We start from the raw sequence: 14,431 nt of genomic DNA, 5'->3' as shown, positions 1-14,431 counted from the left end.
TACTGGCTGAAAACAAAACAAGTAAAATATCAGTGGACATTTAACCATCATTACCCATCAATGTAGACATCTAACCAACATTGCTCCCTAAGAGTGGCCATTTACCAACCAAACCAACGTATTAGAATTTCTATTAAATAGCGTTGGTAGATTCTTTCGCGATATCTTACTCTTGAAAACAAAAACAAGTATAAAAACTGTCACGCTACAAACTCGAAAATCGGGCTCACAATGTGGACATTTAACCATCATTGCTCATTAATGTGGACATCTAACCAACATTGCTCTCTAGGAGTGGTCATTTAACAACTAAATTAGATGTTAGTATTAGAATTTTTGTTAAATAGCGTTAGTAGATTCTTCCACGACATGTTACTCCTAAAAACAAAAACAAGTATAAAAACCATCACATGTTAAAAACAACACAATTAGATGTTAGCATTAGAATTTCCATTAACTATAGTTAGTAGATTCTTCCACGCCATGTTACTCCTAAAAACAAAAGCAAGTATAAAAACTAAGCTAATTAGATATTACTACTATAATTTAAATGTCTCGTGTCTCTCAATCCCCACAAAATACGCAAACAAGCTATAGTCGAATTAAAAATTACATGTGTTAATAACAACCAAATTAGATGTTAGTATTAGAATTTCTATTAAATAGTGTTACTAAATTCTTCCACGACATGTTATTCCTGAAAACAAAAGCAAGTATAAAAACTGTCACGCCCCAAACTCGGAAACTGGGCTCACAATGTGGACATTTAACCATCATTGCCCATCAATGTGGACATCCAACCAACATTGCTCCTTAGGAGTGGCCATTTAACAACCAAACTAGATGTTAGTATTAGAATTTCTATTGAATAGCGTTAGTAAATTCTTTCGCGATATGTTACACCTGAAAATAAAAACAAGTAGAAAAAGTGTCACGCCCCAAACTCAGACACTGGGCTCACAATGTGGACATTAAACCATCATTGCCCATCAATGTGGTCATCTAACCAATATTGCTCCCTAGGAATGGTCATTTAACAACCAAACTAGATGTTAGTATTAGAATTTCTATTAAATAGCGCTAGTAGATTCTTTCGCGACATGTTACTCCTGAAAACAAAAACAAGTATAAATTGTCACGCCCCAAACTCAAAAATCGGGCTCACAATGTGGACATTTAACCATCATTGCCCATCAATGTGGACATCTAACCAACATTGCTCCATATTTAACCATCATTGCCCATGTTCCTCCTGAAAACAAAAGCATGTATAAAAAGTAAGCTAGTAGTAGAATTTAGATGACTCGTGTCTCTCATTCCCCACAAAATAAACTAACAATCTGTGGTAGGATTAAAAACTGCATGTGTCAATGACAACCAAATTAGATGTTAGTCTTAGAATTTCTATTAAATAGCATTAGTTGATTCTTCCACGCCATGTTACTCCTGGAAAAAAGAAAAACAAGTATAAAAACTAAGCTAATTAGATATTACTAGTAGAATTTAGATTGCTCGTGTCTCTCAATCCCCACAAAACACACAAACAAGTTGTCATCGAATTAAAAACTGCACTTGTCAAAAATAAAACAATTAGAAGTTAGCATTAGAATTTCCATTAAATAGCGTTAGTAGATTCTTCAGCACCATGTTACTCCTGAAATCAAAAGCATGTATAAAAACTAAACTAATTAGATATTGGTAGTAGAATTTATATGGCTCGTGTCTCTCAATCTCCACAAAACACACAAAAAAGCTGCGATCGAATTAAAAATTGCATGTGTCAACAACAACCCAATTAGATGTTAGTATTAGAATTTCTATTAAATAATGTTAGTATATTCCTCTGCGCCAAAACAAAACCATGTATAAAAACCAGTGTTTCAAATATCGCCTGTAGTATAGCGGTAGCGTACACTACATTGCGTAGCGTGATTGTAGCGCTATGTAGCGTCCTCAATCGCATAAATATACAATAAAGGGGTCGTAGCGTACGCTACAGATATGTAGCGCGTAGCGTCCGTAGCGTAAGATATAACGTATTTTTTTACTATTTTATTTTCTTCACGTTTTCTTTGTATCTAAAGTTGAGGAATGCGACACTTGTATTGTACTTGATAATTTTAACCAATAAGAATTTTATTTCTTTTCATAATCATGACTTGTGGTTTCGTCAGACATTATTAATTAAAGTGGCTTGATTAGTAAGTTTTTAATGTGCTAAATATTTGATTTGACTTATATATGTGGATAGGCTTTGAAAAATGATAACTAATAACTTGTTTGAAGATGCTTATAAATAATAAAATTAATCATATTTTAGGAATATTTATATTTTTTTTTCCTTTTTTTTCATATATATATACACATATATATATATATATATATGTATATATATATTTCAGCATTTATTATATTTATCCTATTTTTAAATTAATCATCTTTTAAGCTACATAATAACGTTAACGTAGATTCTTCTGCGCCAAATTACTCCTAAAAACAAAACCATGTATAAAAACCAGTGCTTCAAATAGCGCCCGTAGTGTAGCGATAGCGTACACTACGTTGCGTAATGTGATTGTAGCGCTACGTAGCGTCCTTAATCACATAAATGTACACTATAGGGGTCGTAGCGTATCCTATAGATATGTAGCGCGTAGCGTAAGCTATAATGTATTTTTTTATTATTTTATTTTCTTCACGTTTTCTTTGTATCTGATGTTGAGGAATGTGACACTTGCATTGTACTTGATAATTTTAACCTATGAGATTTTTATTTCTTTTCATAATTATGACTTGTGGTTTCATCAGACATTATTAATTAAAGTGGCTTGATTAGAAAGTTGTTGATGTGCTAATTATTTGATTTGGCTTATATATGTGGATAGGCTTTTGAAAAATGATAACTAATAACTTGTTTGAAGATGCTTATAAATAATAAAATTAATCATCTTTTAGGAATATTTATATTTGTCCTTCCTTTTTTTCATATTTATATATTTTTTTCTTTTTTTCAGCATTTATTATATTTGTCCTATTTTTAAATTAATCATCTTTTAGGCTACGTAATAATGCTACACGCTATAGATGGCTCGTGTCTCTTAACCCCCACAAAACACACAAACAAGCTATGGTCAGATTAAAAACTGCATGTGTCAACAACAACCCAATTAGATGTTAGTATTAGAATTTCCATTAAATAGCGTTAGTAGATTCTTCCGCGCCATGTTACTCCTGAAAACAAAAGCATGTATCGGAAAATTGATTTCTTCTCGTATAAGTGAAGATCTGATGTTGTGAGGAAAATTGAAAAATCATATAGTGGACTAAGGAGATAAAATTTCAAACAAAATTCACAATGACTTATTAAATACAAAGAAGCAGAAAATTCAGAATTTCAATCAAACTGGCAGGTCAGGACAGATGCAACCTATTACTATGAAATCTAAAATTTTGAGTAAGAAATGATAACAGAACAGAACCTTTCTGTAAATCTTCACAATGAGCATATGTTTTTTATAATTTTTAGTTGGAATTATAATCTAATGGTACATATCATGTGCCGTGTACTCATGTTGCATTATGCATACTCTTTCTCTATTTTCAAGCAACCACTAATTTTCTTTTGAAAGTGCTTTAAATTTGTCTGAATTGGAAATCTTCCATCTCTTCTATTCTATCTGTTTTATTCCCTTAGCTTCCATTTCTAATTAGTTTTCTCACTGCCTTTAATGAAAGATATGATTGTGGGACAATTCTCATATATTATATGATTATTTTTATTTTTTTTCTGCGCTCTTGACTCTCTTCTCAATATCTTCCAAAGAATCTTATTATTATTCAGCAAAATCCAAAAAATCTGGCTGTAATGTTGTGTGCATTATAATGACTGACTTTTTGTAATCAGCCAAATTCTAGCGATGTGAAGGAATTCAGAATGAAGCTTGAGGAGCGGAGACACATGTTCAAGCAAGACAATGTAAGAGCACATGATGAAAACATAGCCCACGTACAGCTAAAAGTAACTGGGCGATTGAAGTGACAGATAGATTGATTTTAAAAGTTTTAAATTAACCTATGAGAGGCAAGCATAATCTATCATGCAGTTGAAAATGAAGAGAACGCAGACCAGAAAGACATTACGCTTGAGAGTGAGTTTCAGGTGTAAGTTGCATACAAGTGAAATCACTTCTTTTGCTTAGGATTTCAAATGCACTAAAAAAGTTGTGAGTGACTTACAGCTTTTAACTCGCTTACAGGTGAAATTTTCTGTCCAAACACCACCTTTAAGTGGGGTTGCTTGTAAACCCTTGACAACTAACAAAACTTCTAGGCATCCAAATGACCCCTAAATGCACCAGAAAATTAAGAAATCATATGATCCTTGGTCTAAGCATGTAGTGTCCTCAGATAGATGGCTAAGAAAGAACTAGAGTGGCAATCTAAATTCAACAGAAAATGCCAAATTTGGGTTAGTGGGTCTTCCCAATCTTGCTATATTTGGGGCATGGTCCATCCACTGTGCGTCCCATCATAGCAATGGTCTCAAAGACTGAACCACAAGCCCCACTTGTACAAATTCAAGGCTTACACAGTAAGTATCCCTAGGCCAAGGATCAAATGGTATTTCAAGGAGAAAATCAGATAGAGGAGACAATTACCACAGTCAATGCGGTCCAACCATTTAAAAAACCATGTTGTCTGATGGCTTCTCCATCTGGAGACTTAGACATACTTGCCAATAAGCACAGGTTCCAACTATAGACATTTCCACAGTCATGAAGCATGACCTGTGTTTCTTCACCTGCACCAAAAGGAAACAATATAGAAAGGATAGAAGAAAATGGAGAAAATGGAGGAATGTAAAGGAGTCTAACCTGAGAAGCCCACTGACAGGCTTCCAACTATAGACATTTCCACAGTCATAAAGCATGAGTTGTGTTTCTTCACTTGCACCAAAAGGAAACAATATATAAAGGATAGAAGAAAATGGAGAAAATGGAGGAATGTAAAGGAGTCTAACCTGAGAAGCCCACTGACAGAGAGAAGAAGCCAAACCAGAGAGCACAGAAGCAACTAAAACAGGAATGATTCCATGAAAGAGAACTTGATCTGGGTTAGTGCCACTAGAATCCCTACCAGAACCTTCTCCAAAGATTAGAAGTATGGCAGCAATTATTGGTAAGAATAGGGCCCCCATTTGTTTATCTAAGTGCTTCTGCCTGCAGATTGCACCCAGAAAAAATATAGTAAAGTGATTGTCAGAGAACTTGGTAATTCTCTGAAATTACCTGCAAGCGCATAGCCAATAAAAAGGCCTAGCATCAGCCTAGCCAGCAGAAATGCTCAACTCAGAAAATATAAGAAAAGCTTTCTCCTGCCTTTGGAACCAATAGGAAATGATTGAAAAGTTAGACATAAGACAGTGATTTACTATCTGGAATGGGCCTAGGAAAATAACCAGTGATTAATAACCACTACATTCAAAGAGTAAAATGGAGAGAAAAAAACAATCTACAATACATCTGGTAGTATAAACTATAAAGTGAGTCAGGAGTCAACAAAAAAATTGAAACTTCTAAAATACTCTTACATGTATCAAGACGGACCAAGTCTATGGTTCTTATACTGTTTCCCCTCAGCTAGAAGCAAGGTTCTTAAAACTCGGTTTCAGTGTGCAATTCAACAACAAATGAAACCAACTAGGCAGACAGTGACTCATCCCAAAGCATACATGTTTTTATACTCAAAAGTCCAAAAAGAAAGAAAGAAAGAAAGAAAGAAAGAGAAAAAACGGATGGCTAGGATTATCCGGTGGGGCTTGTGGGGCTCCCCCTCCATCACTTCTCTGCAACACAAGATCCACATACAAATAGGCACATGTACTAAAGAATTTAAAAATAAAAAAAATAAAAAATCCTTGAACAAAGACCCAAATGCATATAAAAGAAACACAATTCTTTATCATGTTTCCATTTCCATCTTTAATGAAAGTGAGATCTCATGCATTACCTGGTAGAAATCGACAGCAATGAAGTTGGGCCATCGTTTTCCTACTGCTTCATGGCATGTACCGGTCATGCTAGTAAGTGGAGCTGAGTTGTCCTTACAAGTTGTCGCTAAATTAGGATTGTCAAGGAAATAGTTCTCTAAAACAAGGGATCTTGTTGTTGTGTTCATGGGAGATGATTCCGCACGATTAGGATAAGAACTCGCCTTCATCCAACTGTCACCATCTGCAGTTTCAGCCCAATCACCAAAACCAATAAAAAGAGAATCAATGATAGCTTCACATGTTTATACTCCTATGCATCAGAAATTTAAATTGGACAATGCTTCCTATTCTGATGTATTTTATATCAACTTCATTTTATCTCCAAAAGCAAATTGATTCAAGGAGAAAACACAGAAATTTTATATTTTTACTGAATTTCATTAACAGTGCAGACCTCCTCATGAGGCCGCATTCGCCAACCTGCGGAAAGCATTAGAGCATGCATCAAGCGGTCCACGCTAATAAATAACCAGGCCCGAAAATCACGCCAGTTCACTCGTCAGGTGGAACACACATTTAAAAAAAGAACAATGAACATTTTAAAAGAATTACCAGGAGTCCACATTCAACTAAAGCACGTGGCCTGCCCAATGAGTGTAAAAGCCTGATTCTCAGGCCACATTATCTACCTAGCAGGTCCCATGTTATGCAGGGCTCTAACATCAGTGATGGATGCATGTGGGCTTAGCAAAGCATGTACTAAATTTCTACATTAAAAAAAAAAAAAAAAAAAAAAAAACATCCATCTATCTATTGCAAGATCTGCATGGGATATACATTTATGAAAGGAGAGAAAACAGGGCTTACATTGGTTTTCTACAATGTATCTCCACTCATAGGCAATGCCTTCAGAAGCCTCCTTGGCTGATTTTGAGGTGAATACCAACAAACGCTGGTTCTTACTAATCATATCATCGATGATGGGCCAATCCTGCCCATTTTTAGGCATCCCTGATACCAGAAACCAAAATTTCCTAAGGCTGGCGGCATTGAATACCTTAGTTAGGCCGTGAGGTGATGTGACATAATCTTCTATGAAGATTGTAATGATCTCCAAAGGGTTGGCATCAAGGAACACTTGAATTTCTTTCAGCACATTGATAGCAGGTTGTTGTTAATCAGATAGGTTAATCAGAATTCAATCATTTCATTAGATTTATATAAAAAGGAATCAGCTGCGACTTATGAATGCTATTAAATTGTAGCATTTGGCCTCCAAAGAAGTGGCACAACCAAATGTGATTGTTGAAGTCGTACATGTCAGGCATCACCCCTCTAACATCCTTCTGCAATAATTCAGAGTATAAATAGCAGCAATTAAAAAAATAACCGTATCTTTTTTTTCGTTCACTTTTTTCTTTTTGCAAAAATAATTATATATTTGTTAAGATGGACATCTTGTTCATGAACATTATATAGTAGCGAGCATGTAAATCATATCTTCTATCTAAGAAGACCCACCTACACATACATACAGATATCCCATCTTCAAGATACAAGTATTTCTATGTTGCGTGTATGTGATTTTCTGTTAGTAGAGATTGCTTACGGGTTTATTATGGATTCCTAGCTGAGCCCAGGTGATGACTTCCAAGAGCTCTTCTAAGGTTCCATACCCACCTGAAATAGGAAAGGAAATAAGAAAACCTGAAGGCTTTAGGAATCTAATTAAATGGGTTATTGAGAGAAGAAGAATAGAACCTAGTAATGCGATGAAAGCATCGGAATGGCGGGACATCTTTGCCTTCCTTTGATGCATGCTGGCCACTAGTTTCAGCTCTCTTTCTGTTTCTCCTGTAATCTGCCATTAAAGAACATCTTTCAGCAGCATAAGAAAATGAGAATAGTTGAAAGAAGCAAGAGAAGAAAGGCATATCTACTTACTTCTTTGCACATGAGAGTCTTCGGTATGATCCTACAAAGAAAAACCATCAAAGAAAAGGTCGAAAAACGTTCATTAATCCAATGAAAAACAAAACCCATATCAAAAATCATTCCTTTCTTTTATGATTGTGTTGGCTTTTCTCACCCTAGAACATGTCCTCCTCCTTTATGAAACGAGTGAGAAAAGAGTGAGAAACTCAGCTCCTTTCTTTCAACCAACATTTATGAAAATTTTTATTTTCTTTGTCAAGGAAACAATGATAAAGGTTGATAGAAAGAGTAACAAAACCTTGAGGAGAAAATAAAGTGACGATGAAATGATCAATGCCCTAGTCGCGATTACAGGATTCAAATGTCTAAAAAGCAAGACATGCACACATGCCAATATGATTAATGCCCCAGTTGCGATTACAGGATTCAAATGTCTAAAAAGCAAGACATGCACACATGCCAATATTTAGCATTAATATTATAAAAACCTATGTATCAAAAAAAATATATTATAAAAACCTACCAAAAAAAAAAACCAACAAGCTTTTATTCTCTTCACAATCTGTTGAGAAAAACCAAGAAGACAAATAGTTTGATCCGGATCCAAAAGAAATAGTACCATGCCTGATCAAATGACACCTGATCATCACATCAAGGAGTAAAATAGTTTGTGTGATGACTTCCAATGTGTCCACACATGCAAACATGGGTAGAAGCCCAATTGTCAAACTTAATTCTAGAGCATTTAAGCAACCATGAAAGGTAGAGATAAATTAGTACAGGGTGCACAGGATGAGATTTAGCTTACAAGAATGATTAGCTTCTGCCCCCCACAATGGAATTCAATTCTCCAAAAGGTTCCCTACAAGGACAGTTTGAGTCTAAATACATTATTGAGCATGACAAAAGGAAAAACAAATCTCAGCAGGATAAATGGTGCTAATTCAAGGTAATTACGAACCATCCACTAAAAGATGCTTTTTTAGAAATTGAAACGGGAATGGAAGAAATGACAAATAACAAAATGACAACGAAAACAAGAAAAGAATTCACATTTAGATACAAATGGCAAAACAAAATACCTTTGACAAAAACAGTATTTTAATGAAATCCCAATTTCCTAGTATTCATGATGAGAAAGTAGCCCGCAAATTACAGATAGATTCTTTTCAAATCCAACTTGAAAGTAATGCAATTGCAATTTGGAGCATGGTTCCTCAATTTGAATGCTGAGGAAGGTTAATTACAATTAGGTTGTTTGTGCTTCATTAGTCTGAATGGACTACTGAATATTTTTCCTGCTCTATTTTTAGTGATTTTCAGCTCCATTGCTGAGCATTGGAGGAAAGTCGATGTGGGTGTCGTCGTTTACAGCCCGCCAAGCCTTCAATCAAGTGTTGCAGCAAAGTGCAAATCACGAACCATATGGGGCACATCCAATGGACCAATATTCCACTTCAACAACCACAACTTTGATTTATAGAAACTTTCCACTAATGTATAAAAGATGAGAAACGGTAACAGATCAAACCTTGAGAACGAAACATGGCAAGCACATCTAAGGTCTTGTAGCAATCATTTGACGCTTCAAATTCGAACCTACAGTAGGCCAATGCCGTTTGGCCAGCTTGGTTATTGCAAGATCCAAATGCGATTGAATTAGCTATATATGGGTAGTAATTGTTAGTTGATAGTCAGCAGCAATTATATCATTTGGAACATTACTCATGTGAAAACTCAGTTGTAATTTCTATATTCAACCAAGACCTGACTCAAGACCGACCCAAACCCAAACCATGTGATAAATGGGTCGGGTTTGAGTCCTCTGCTCTTACTGATCACACCAGCAAGAGTACTGCAATGAAATCCCAACAACAGTCTTGCAGGAGTATTGTAATGAAAACAATAACAAATATACATCAGCAGTTAAACATACAATGCAATGGCAATATACAAGTGAGCTTATCCTTTAAGAATCCATCTTCATCTTTCAAAAAGAAAAGGAAAGGAAATAGTTCAACAGTCCACACTCAAATGTAGATGTGTGGCTCATGGGTGAGTGTGCTGCCCTGATTTTGTTTTTTGGTTTTTATGCATTTGCCCAGATTTGCTTCAGATTTATCAGAACCGATATGAGTGTCCATCTGGACAGGGGGTAGCCCAAAAACTGGGATATTGGCTCCATGACCTCCATGTCAGATTTGTTTAATTACAACTACATAATTGTGACTAATTAGGGAACTCCATCACCTTTGGAAGCAGTTAACCATCTCTTGCCAAGGGGGCATGGAGGATGAATGGCTGTACATGCACAAATGTCCCTTATGGAAAAGAAAAACAGATGTTGTAAAATAAATTAAGCTATATTTACAAAGCTCATCCATGACCAAGCAAGATGGGGCCTATTCACAATTGAATGGTGAGGATTGACAGCCCTACCAACCAATCAGGTGCATCCGTATGTGTGAGTGTGATTTATACAAGCTTCAGTTTCTCCTCACTTGATCTATGAAAACACTAATGTCCATTTGCAAAACTCCAATATGTTAAGTAGTTTTTGTCTGGCGTTTGTGATTTCCACACTATAACTTGGCCATATTGGGTTATGCAAATGATCGAATATGATCATCAAGTACAACAGCATTCTAACCGTTGATTCACGCATCCAAGCATTCAGACAGTAAGGATTTCCACCGGTGAAATGGCCCATCTGAAGTGGGACACAATTAGTGAAATTCCAATCACCGAGAGATAGGTTTACATGAACGGTGAATCATTCAGAAAGAAGGTTAGAAAAGCTTCTCGGGGTTTTCTAATCATTGATTTTTCATCAAATCTAGCCGTTAGGTTCCTGTCCAAAACCAATCCGATCGTACAGCCAGGAGTTGGGTCTGGGTTTTAGAACTGGTTCTAAGATCACGAAAGAAGGTAAATGAAACAGGATCTAACCAAAAGAACTGGTTCTAAAATTTTCTCAAATATATTGCACTACTTGTTAATTTCAGGGATGTAATGTGAAAATATAACAAAATCCAGAGGAAAAAATAAAACATACTTCTGATAGAACCTCCAAGTCTTTCTTCAGAGAAGACGCTTCAAGAACATGCTCATACTTCTCCCTATCCATTTCCTTATCAAAGAATACATTTTCTTTGATTTTCCCTCTCTGTATCCAAGGTGATTGAGCAACATAGGTTAAGAAACTGTCCAAGGAGAGAGGGAGAGAGAACGATGGGGGCCGAGAGAAGTATCCGGTGAAATTCGAACTGTATGCTGGCGCCTGGCTGTTACCGTTACGTTGATATGGGTTTGAAACTGGACGCGGATTTCTTATAGGTTAAGAAACTGTCCAAGGAGAGAGGGAGAGAGAACGATGGGGGCCGAGAGAAGTATCCGGTGAAATTCGAACTGTATGCTGGCGCCTGGCTGTTACCGTTACGTTGATATGGGTTTGAAACTGGACACGGATTTCTTATAGGTTAAGAAACTGTCCAAGGAGAGAGGGAGAGAGAACGATGGGGGCCGAGAGAAGTATCCGGTGAAATTCGAACTGTATGCTGGCGCCTGGCTGTTACCGTTACGTTGATATGGGTTTGAAACTGGACGCGGATTTCTTGCGAAAGCCTTTCGCAGGAAGTTCCTGCGCTTGGGAATCCAGGTGGGGCCCACTGCGATGTTTATGAGAAATCCACCCCGTTCATCCGTTTTTTGTGTTATTTTTAGATTATTATAGAATAAATGAACCGGATCCATTGCTTAAGTGGCCGATGACGTGAGAATTGAACGTCCACAGTTGAAATATTCGTGGGCCACAGAAGTTTTGAATCATTTTAATATTTGTGTTTTCAGCTAATCCCAGTTATGAACGGTATAGATTGCATGTGAACATCACTGTCGACCCAGGAAGGTTTCAACGGTGTGAAATTTCCTAACAACCTTCTCTTTTAGTACGCCACATTTGAGTCTTGAATCCTGCTCAATTTTCGTTTGAAATTCGAAAATGAGCTCAGAAAACGGATGGACGGAGTGGATTCCTTGCAAACATCACGGTGGGCTCCACCTCGGTTTCCAGCGCAGCTGCGAAAGCTTTAGCAGGAAATCCGCGTAATTCAAACTTGCGAGCGGATTAAGTATTGCCGCCACCTCGGGACAGGGGAGGCTCCTACAGGGCACACTGGATACTGTGATGTATGAACTTTATCCACACTATTCATCCATTTTTTCATATTATTTTGGAATATTATCCCAAAAATACAGAAGATAAAATTCTTAAATGGGCCACATGGTGGATATTAAATTTCTACCATTGAAAAATTCTTAGTGACCACGGAAGTTTCGTATCAAGATGATTTTTTTATTTTTAACTTCATCCTGATGTATATGACCATGTTAAGGGATTGGATGGAAAATAAACTACAAAGTGGGCCCTAAGAAGATTTCAACGGTTAGCATTCTTAGCACCGCTGCTTTTCAGGAGTGTACATCGGGCCGAACCGAGTCGAACTAGGCTCAACCCGGCTCGGTCCGGTCAATCTACAAAGGGACCCACGATTTGGACGGCCTGAATTGCTGTAAATGGTTAGGGTAACTGAGTAAGAATTTAGGAATATATATATAAGTCGAGTCGGGTCGGGTCTGGCCGAGTCAGGCCGAACTGGAACCTATCCAAACTCGGCCCAAACTCAATTTCGGGCCGAAGAAAATGGTTCGTCCCGACCCGAACTCAGTTCCGGGTGGGACCGAGTCGAGCAAGTTAATCCGACTAGCTTGGTTCGTGTACAACCCTAAATGGTGTGGTCCTCTTGAGAATTGAATATGTGTTATTTTGGGTTCTGTATTCTAGAATGATATGAAAAGAGTATGTACGGTGTGGATAAGAGTCATACATCATGGCGGCCCCTCAGTGGCCCTCAGAGCCTCCGCCTACCCGAGCTCCGAACAAGCGGGGTAGTACCGCGCAGGTTTCAAAGGACACAGATTTCCCGCCAAGGGATAGTTCCTGCGTGAGGATTCTGAGTGAGCCTACTGCAATGTTTGTGAGAAATCAAACCCATCCATCCGTTTTTCAACCTCATTTTAAGACATGCTACTAAAAATGAGGGGGATCCAGAGCTAAAGTGGGCCATAGGAGATGAAACAATGGGGAAAGGAATGCTTATGTTGAAACCTTCCTAGACTCCACCTTGCTGTTTATATGTCATCTAAGCTGTTTATAAGGTCATTTTCACTCAGATAAAGTGCAAACACCCAAATATTATACCGTTAAAAAACTTTTATGGCCATATAAATGTTTCAGCTATGGTCACTAAATCTCCACTATTTCTTGTCGTGTGGCCCACTTGAGTTTTGGATCCTCCTTGGTTTTGGTTTCATCTTATAAAATGAGCTTAAAAATTTGATAGAGGGGTTAGATTTCTCACCAACATCTAAGTAGGCCCCACACAGAATCTTTGTGCAGGAACTTCCTGCCAAAGGCTTCCGCATAAAATCGGCGTCCAGTTTCAAACGGGCGCGGATTAGGTACTTCCCCGCCTGTTCACCTTGATCCAAAACTTCCGTGGTCCCTAAGAAGTTTTCAACGGTAGGGATTTAATCCCCACCTTGTGGTTCATTTAAGCCTTTGATACTCTCCATTTTTGTCTTAATAATTTAAAATGATATGGAAAAATGGATGGACGGTGTTGATAAAATTCAAACGTCACGGTGGACCGTCAGTTGCCCTCAGATCGTCCGCCTGTCCCGAGCTCGGAACACGCGGGGGAAGTACCTAAACCGCGCCCGTTGCAAACCCATATCAACACAACGGTCACAGCCAGCTGGAAGGCGCCAACGGATACTTTCCGTTTGCGCCAGTATCCGTTGGCGCCAACGGATACTTTCCGTTTCCAAGGGAAACTTCTCTGCCCTCATCGTTCTCTCTCCCTCTTCCGAACAGGCAGGAGTATCAAAGTTTTTCTCTTCCAAATTTGAACGCGGTATGACGGTCTCTGTATGATGTATGTTTGCCACCGTTTACCGTCTACCATACATGTGTACGGTTATCCCGACCATCCAAATTGTGGGTCCATGGTGGATTGGGAATAGCCCGACAAGACGGTTCCTAGCCACCTCTGCTGATAAAATAGGTTGCTAGAAAGAAAACGGTCAGTAGCCGAATTCAACAGGCTAAATAAGAGAGTGTCAGGATCTTAGATCGTGGACGGTTTGGATTTAGAGACATGGGAAATTTTGTGGCCCAAATATCAAGACGCAAATTTCTTATAGAGATCCTGTGCAACAAAAAAAAACCTCTGTGGGGTCCACTGTACTGTGTGAGTGACATCCACTTCGTCCGTCATTTAGAATGCCAATCTAAACCTTAAGTGGAACCGCCCCACACAGAGAACTGGAAATAGGGCCACCTACGAATGAAATCTTACTGGGCCTATCCTTGCATGGCTCTCCTTTTCAACAGGTTGGATGGCATATGAGTATCGTGGAGGGCCCCAGGAATGTTTCAGCGGT

General features: G+C 37.9%; 4 protein-coding genes across 5 annotated transcripts in view; all 4 read right to left on the bottom strand.

Moving 5' to 3' along the window:
• The window catches only part of LOC131247162 (uncharacterized), a 38,658-nt gene extending 33,461 nt beyond the window's left edge, over positions 1-5,197 (bottom strand). The window contains exons 1-2 of the mRNA XM_058247594.1: positions 4,892-5,197; positions 4,733-4,801 (exon numbers count right to left, since the gene is read on the bottom strand). Of these exons, the coding sequence (XP_058103577.1) occupies positions 4,733-4,801; positions 4,892-5,197 (375 nt within the window). The remainder of the gene's footprint in view (positions 1-4,732; positions 4,802-4,891) is intronic.
• Positions 1-14,431, bottom strand: part of LOC131246738 (large ribosomal subunit protein bL27c) — an 82,795-nt gene that overhangs the window by 45,856 nt on the left and 22,508 nt on the right. The window lies entirely within an intron of this gene.
• Positions 5,281-7,538, bottom strand: LOC131247160 (PI-PLC X domain-containing protein At5g67130-like). Its single transcript, XM_058247593.1, has 5 exons — positions 7,524-7,538; positions 7,239-7,338; positions 6,830-7,162; positions 6,010-6,284; positions 5,281-5,845 (listed from the first exon to the last, which is right to left on the bottom strand). The coding sequence occupies exons 1-5, from the start codon at positions 7,536-7,538 to the stop codon at positions 5,744-5,746; spliced, it is 825 nt and encodes a 274-aa protein (XP_058103576.1). The 3' UTR covers positions 5,281-5,743.
• LOC131246739 (cytokinin riboside 5'-monophosphate phosphoribohydrolase LOG1-like) lies at positions 7,422-8,072 on the bottom strand. Its single transcript, XM_058247118.1, has 3 exons — positions 7,937-8,072; positions 7,754-7,853; positions 7,422-7,672 (listed from the first exon to the last, which is right to left on the bottom strand). The coding sequence occupies exons 1-3, from the start codon at positions 8,045-8,047 to the stop codon at positions 7,584-7,586; spliced, it is 300 nt and encodes a 99-aa protein (XP_058103101.1). The 5' UTR covers positions 8,048-8,072; the 3' UTR covers positions 7,422-7,583.

This window comes from Magnolia sinica, chromosome 5, assembly GCF_029962835.1.
Source record: "Magnolia sinica isolate HGM2019 chromosome 5, MsV1, whole genome shotgun sequence".
NCBI lineage: Eukaryota > Viridiplantae > Streptophyta > Magnoliopsida > Magnoliales > Magnoliaceae > Magnolia > Magnolia sinica.
The sequence above is the reverse complement of the archived record's forward strand: the minus strand, read 5'-3'. Positions and strand labels throughout refer to the sequence as shown.

Coding starts and splice junctions, on each gene's coding strand:
- LOC131246739 (XM_058247118.1), bottom strand. CDS start 8,047: ATGATTTTTGATATGGGTTTTGTTTTTCATTGGATTAATGAACGTTTT. Junction 7,854..7,936: donor AGACTCTCATGTGCAAAGAA/GTAAGTAGATAT, acceptor CTTTAATGGCAG/ATTACAGGAGAAACAGAAAG. Junction 7,673..7,753: donor TGCTTTCATCGCATTACTAG/GTTCTATTCTTC, acceptor TTCCTATTTCAG/GTGGGTATGGAACCTTAGAA.
- LOC131247160 (XM_058247593.1), bottom strand. Junction 6,285..6,829: donor TTTTCTCTCCTTTCATAAAT/GTATATCCCATG, acceptor AAACATGTGAAG/CTATCATTGATTCTCTTTTT. Junction 5,846..6,009: donor TTGCTGTCGATTTCTACCAG/GTAATGCATGAG, acceptor CTTGTGTTGCAG/AGAAGTGATGGAGGGGGAGC.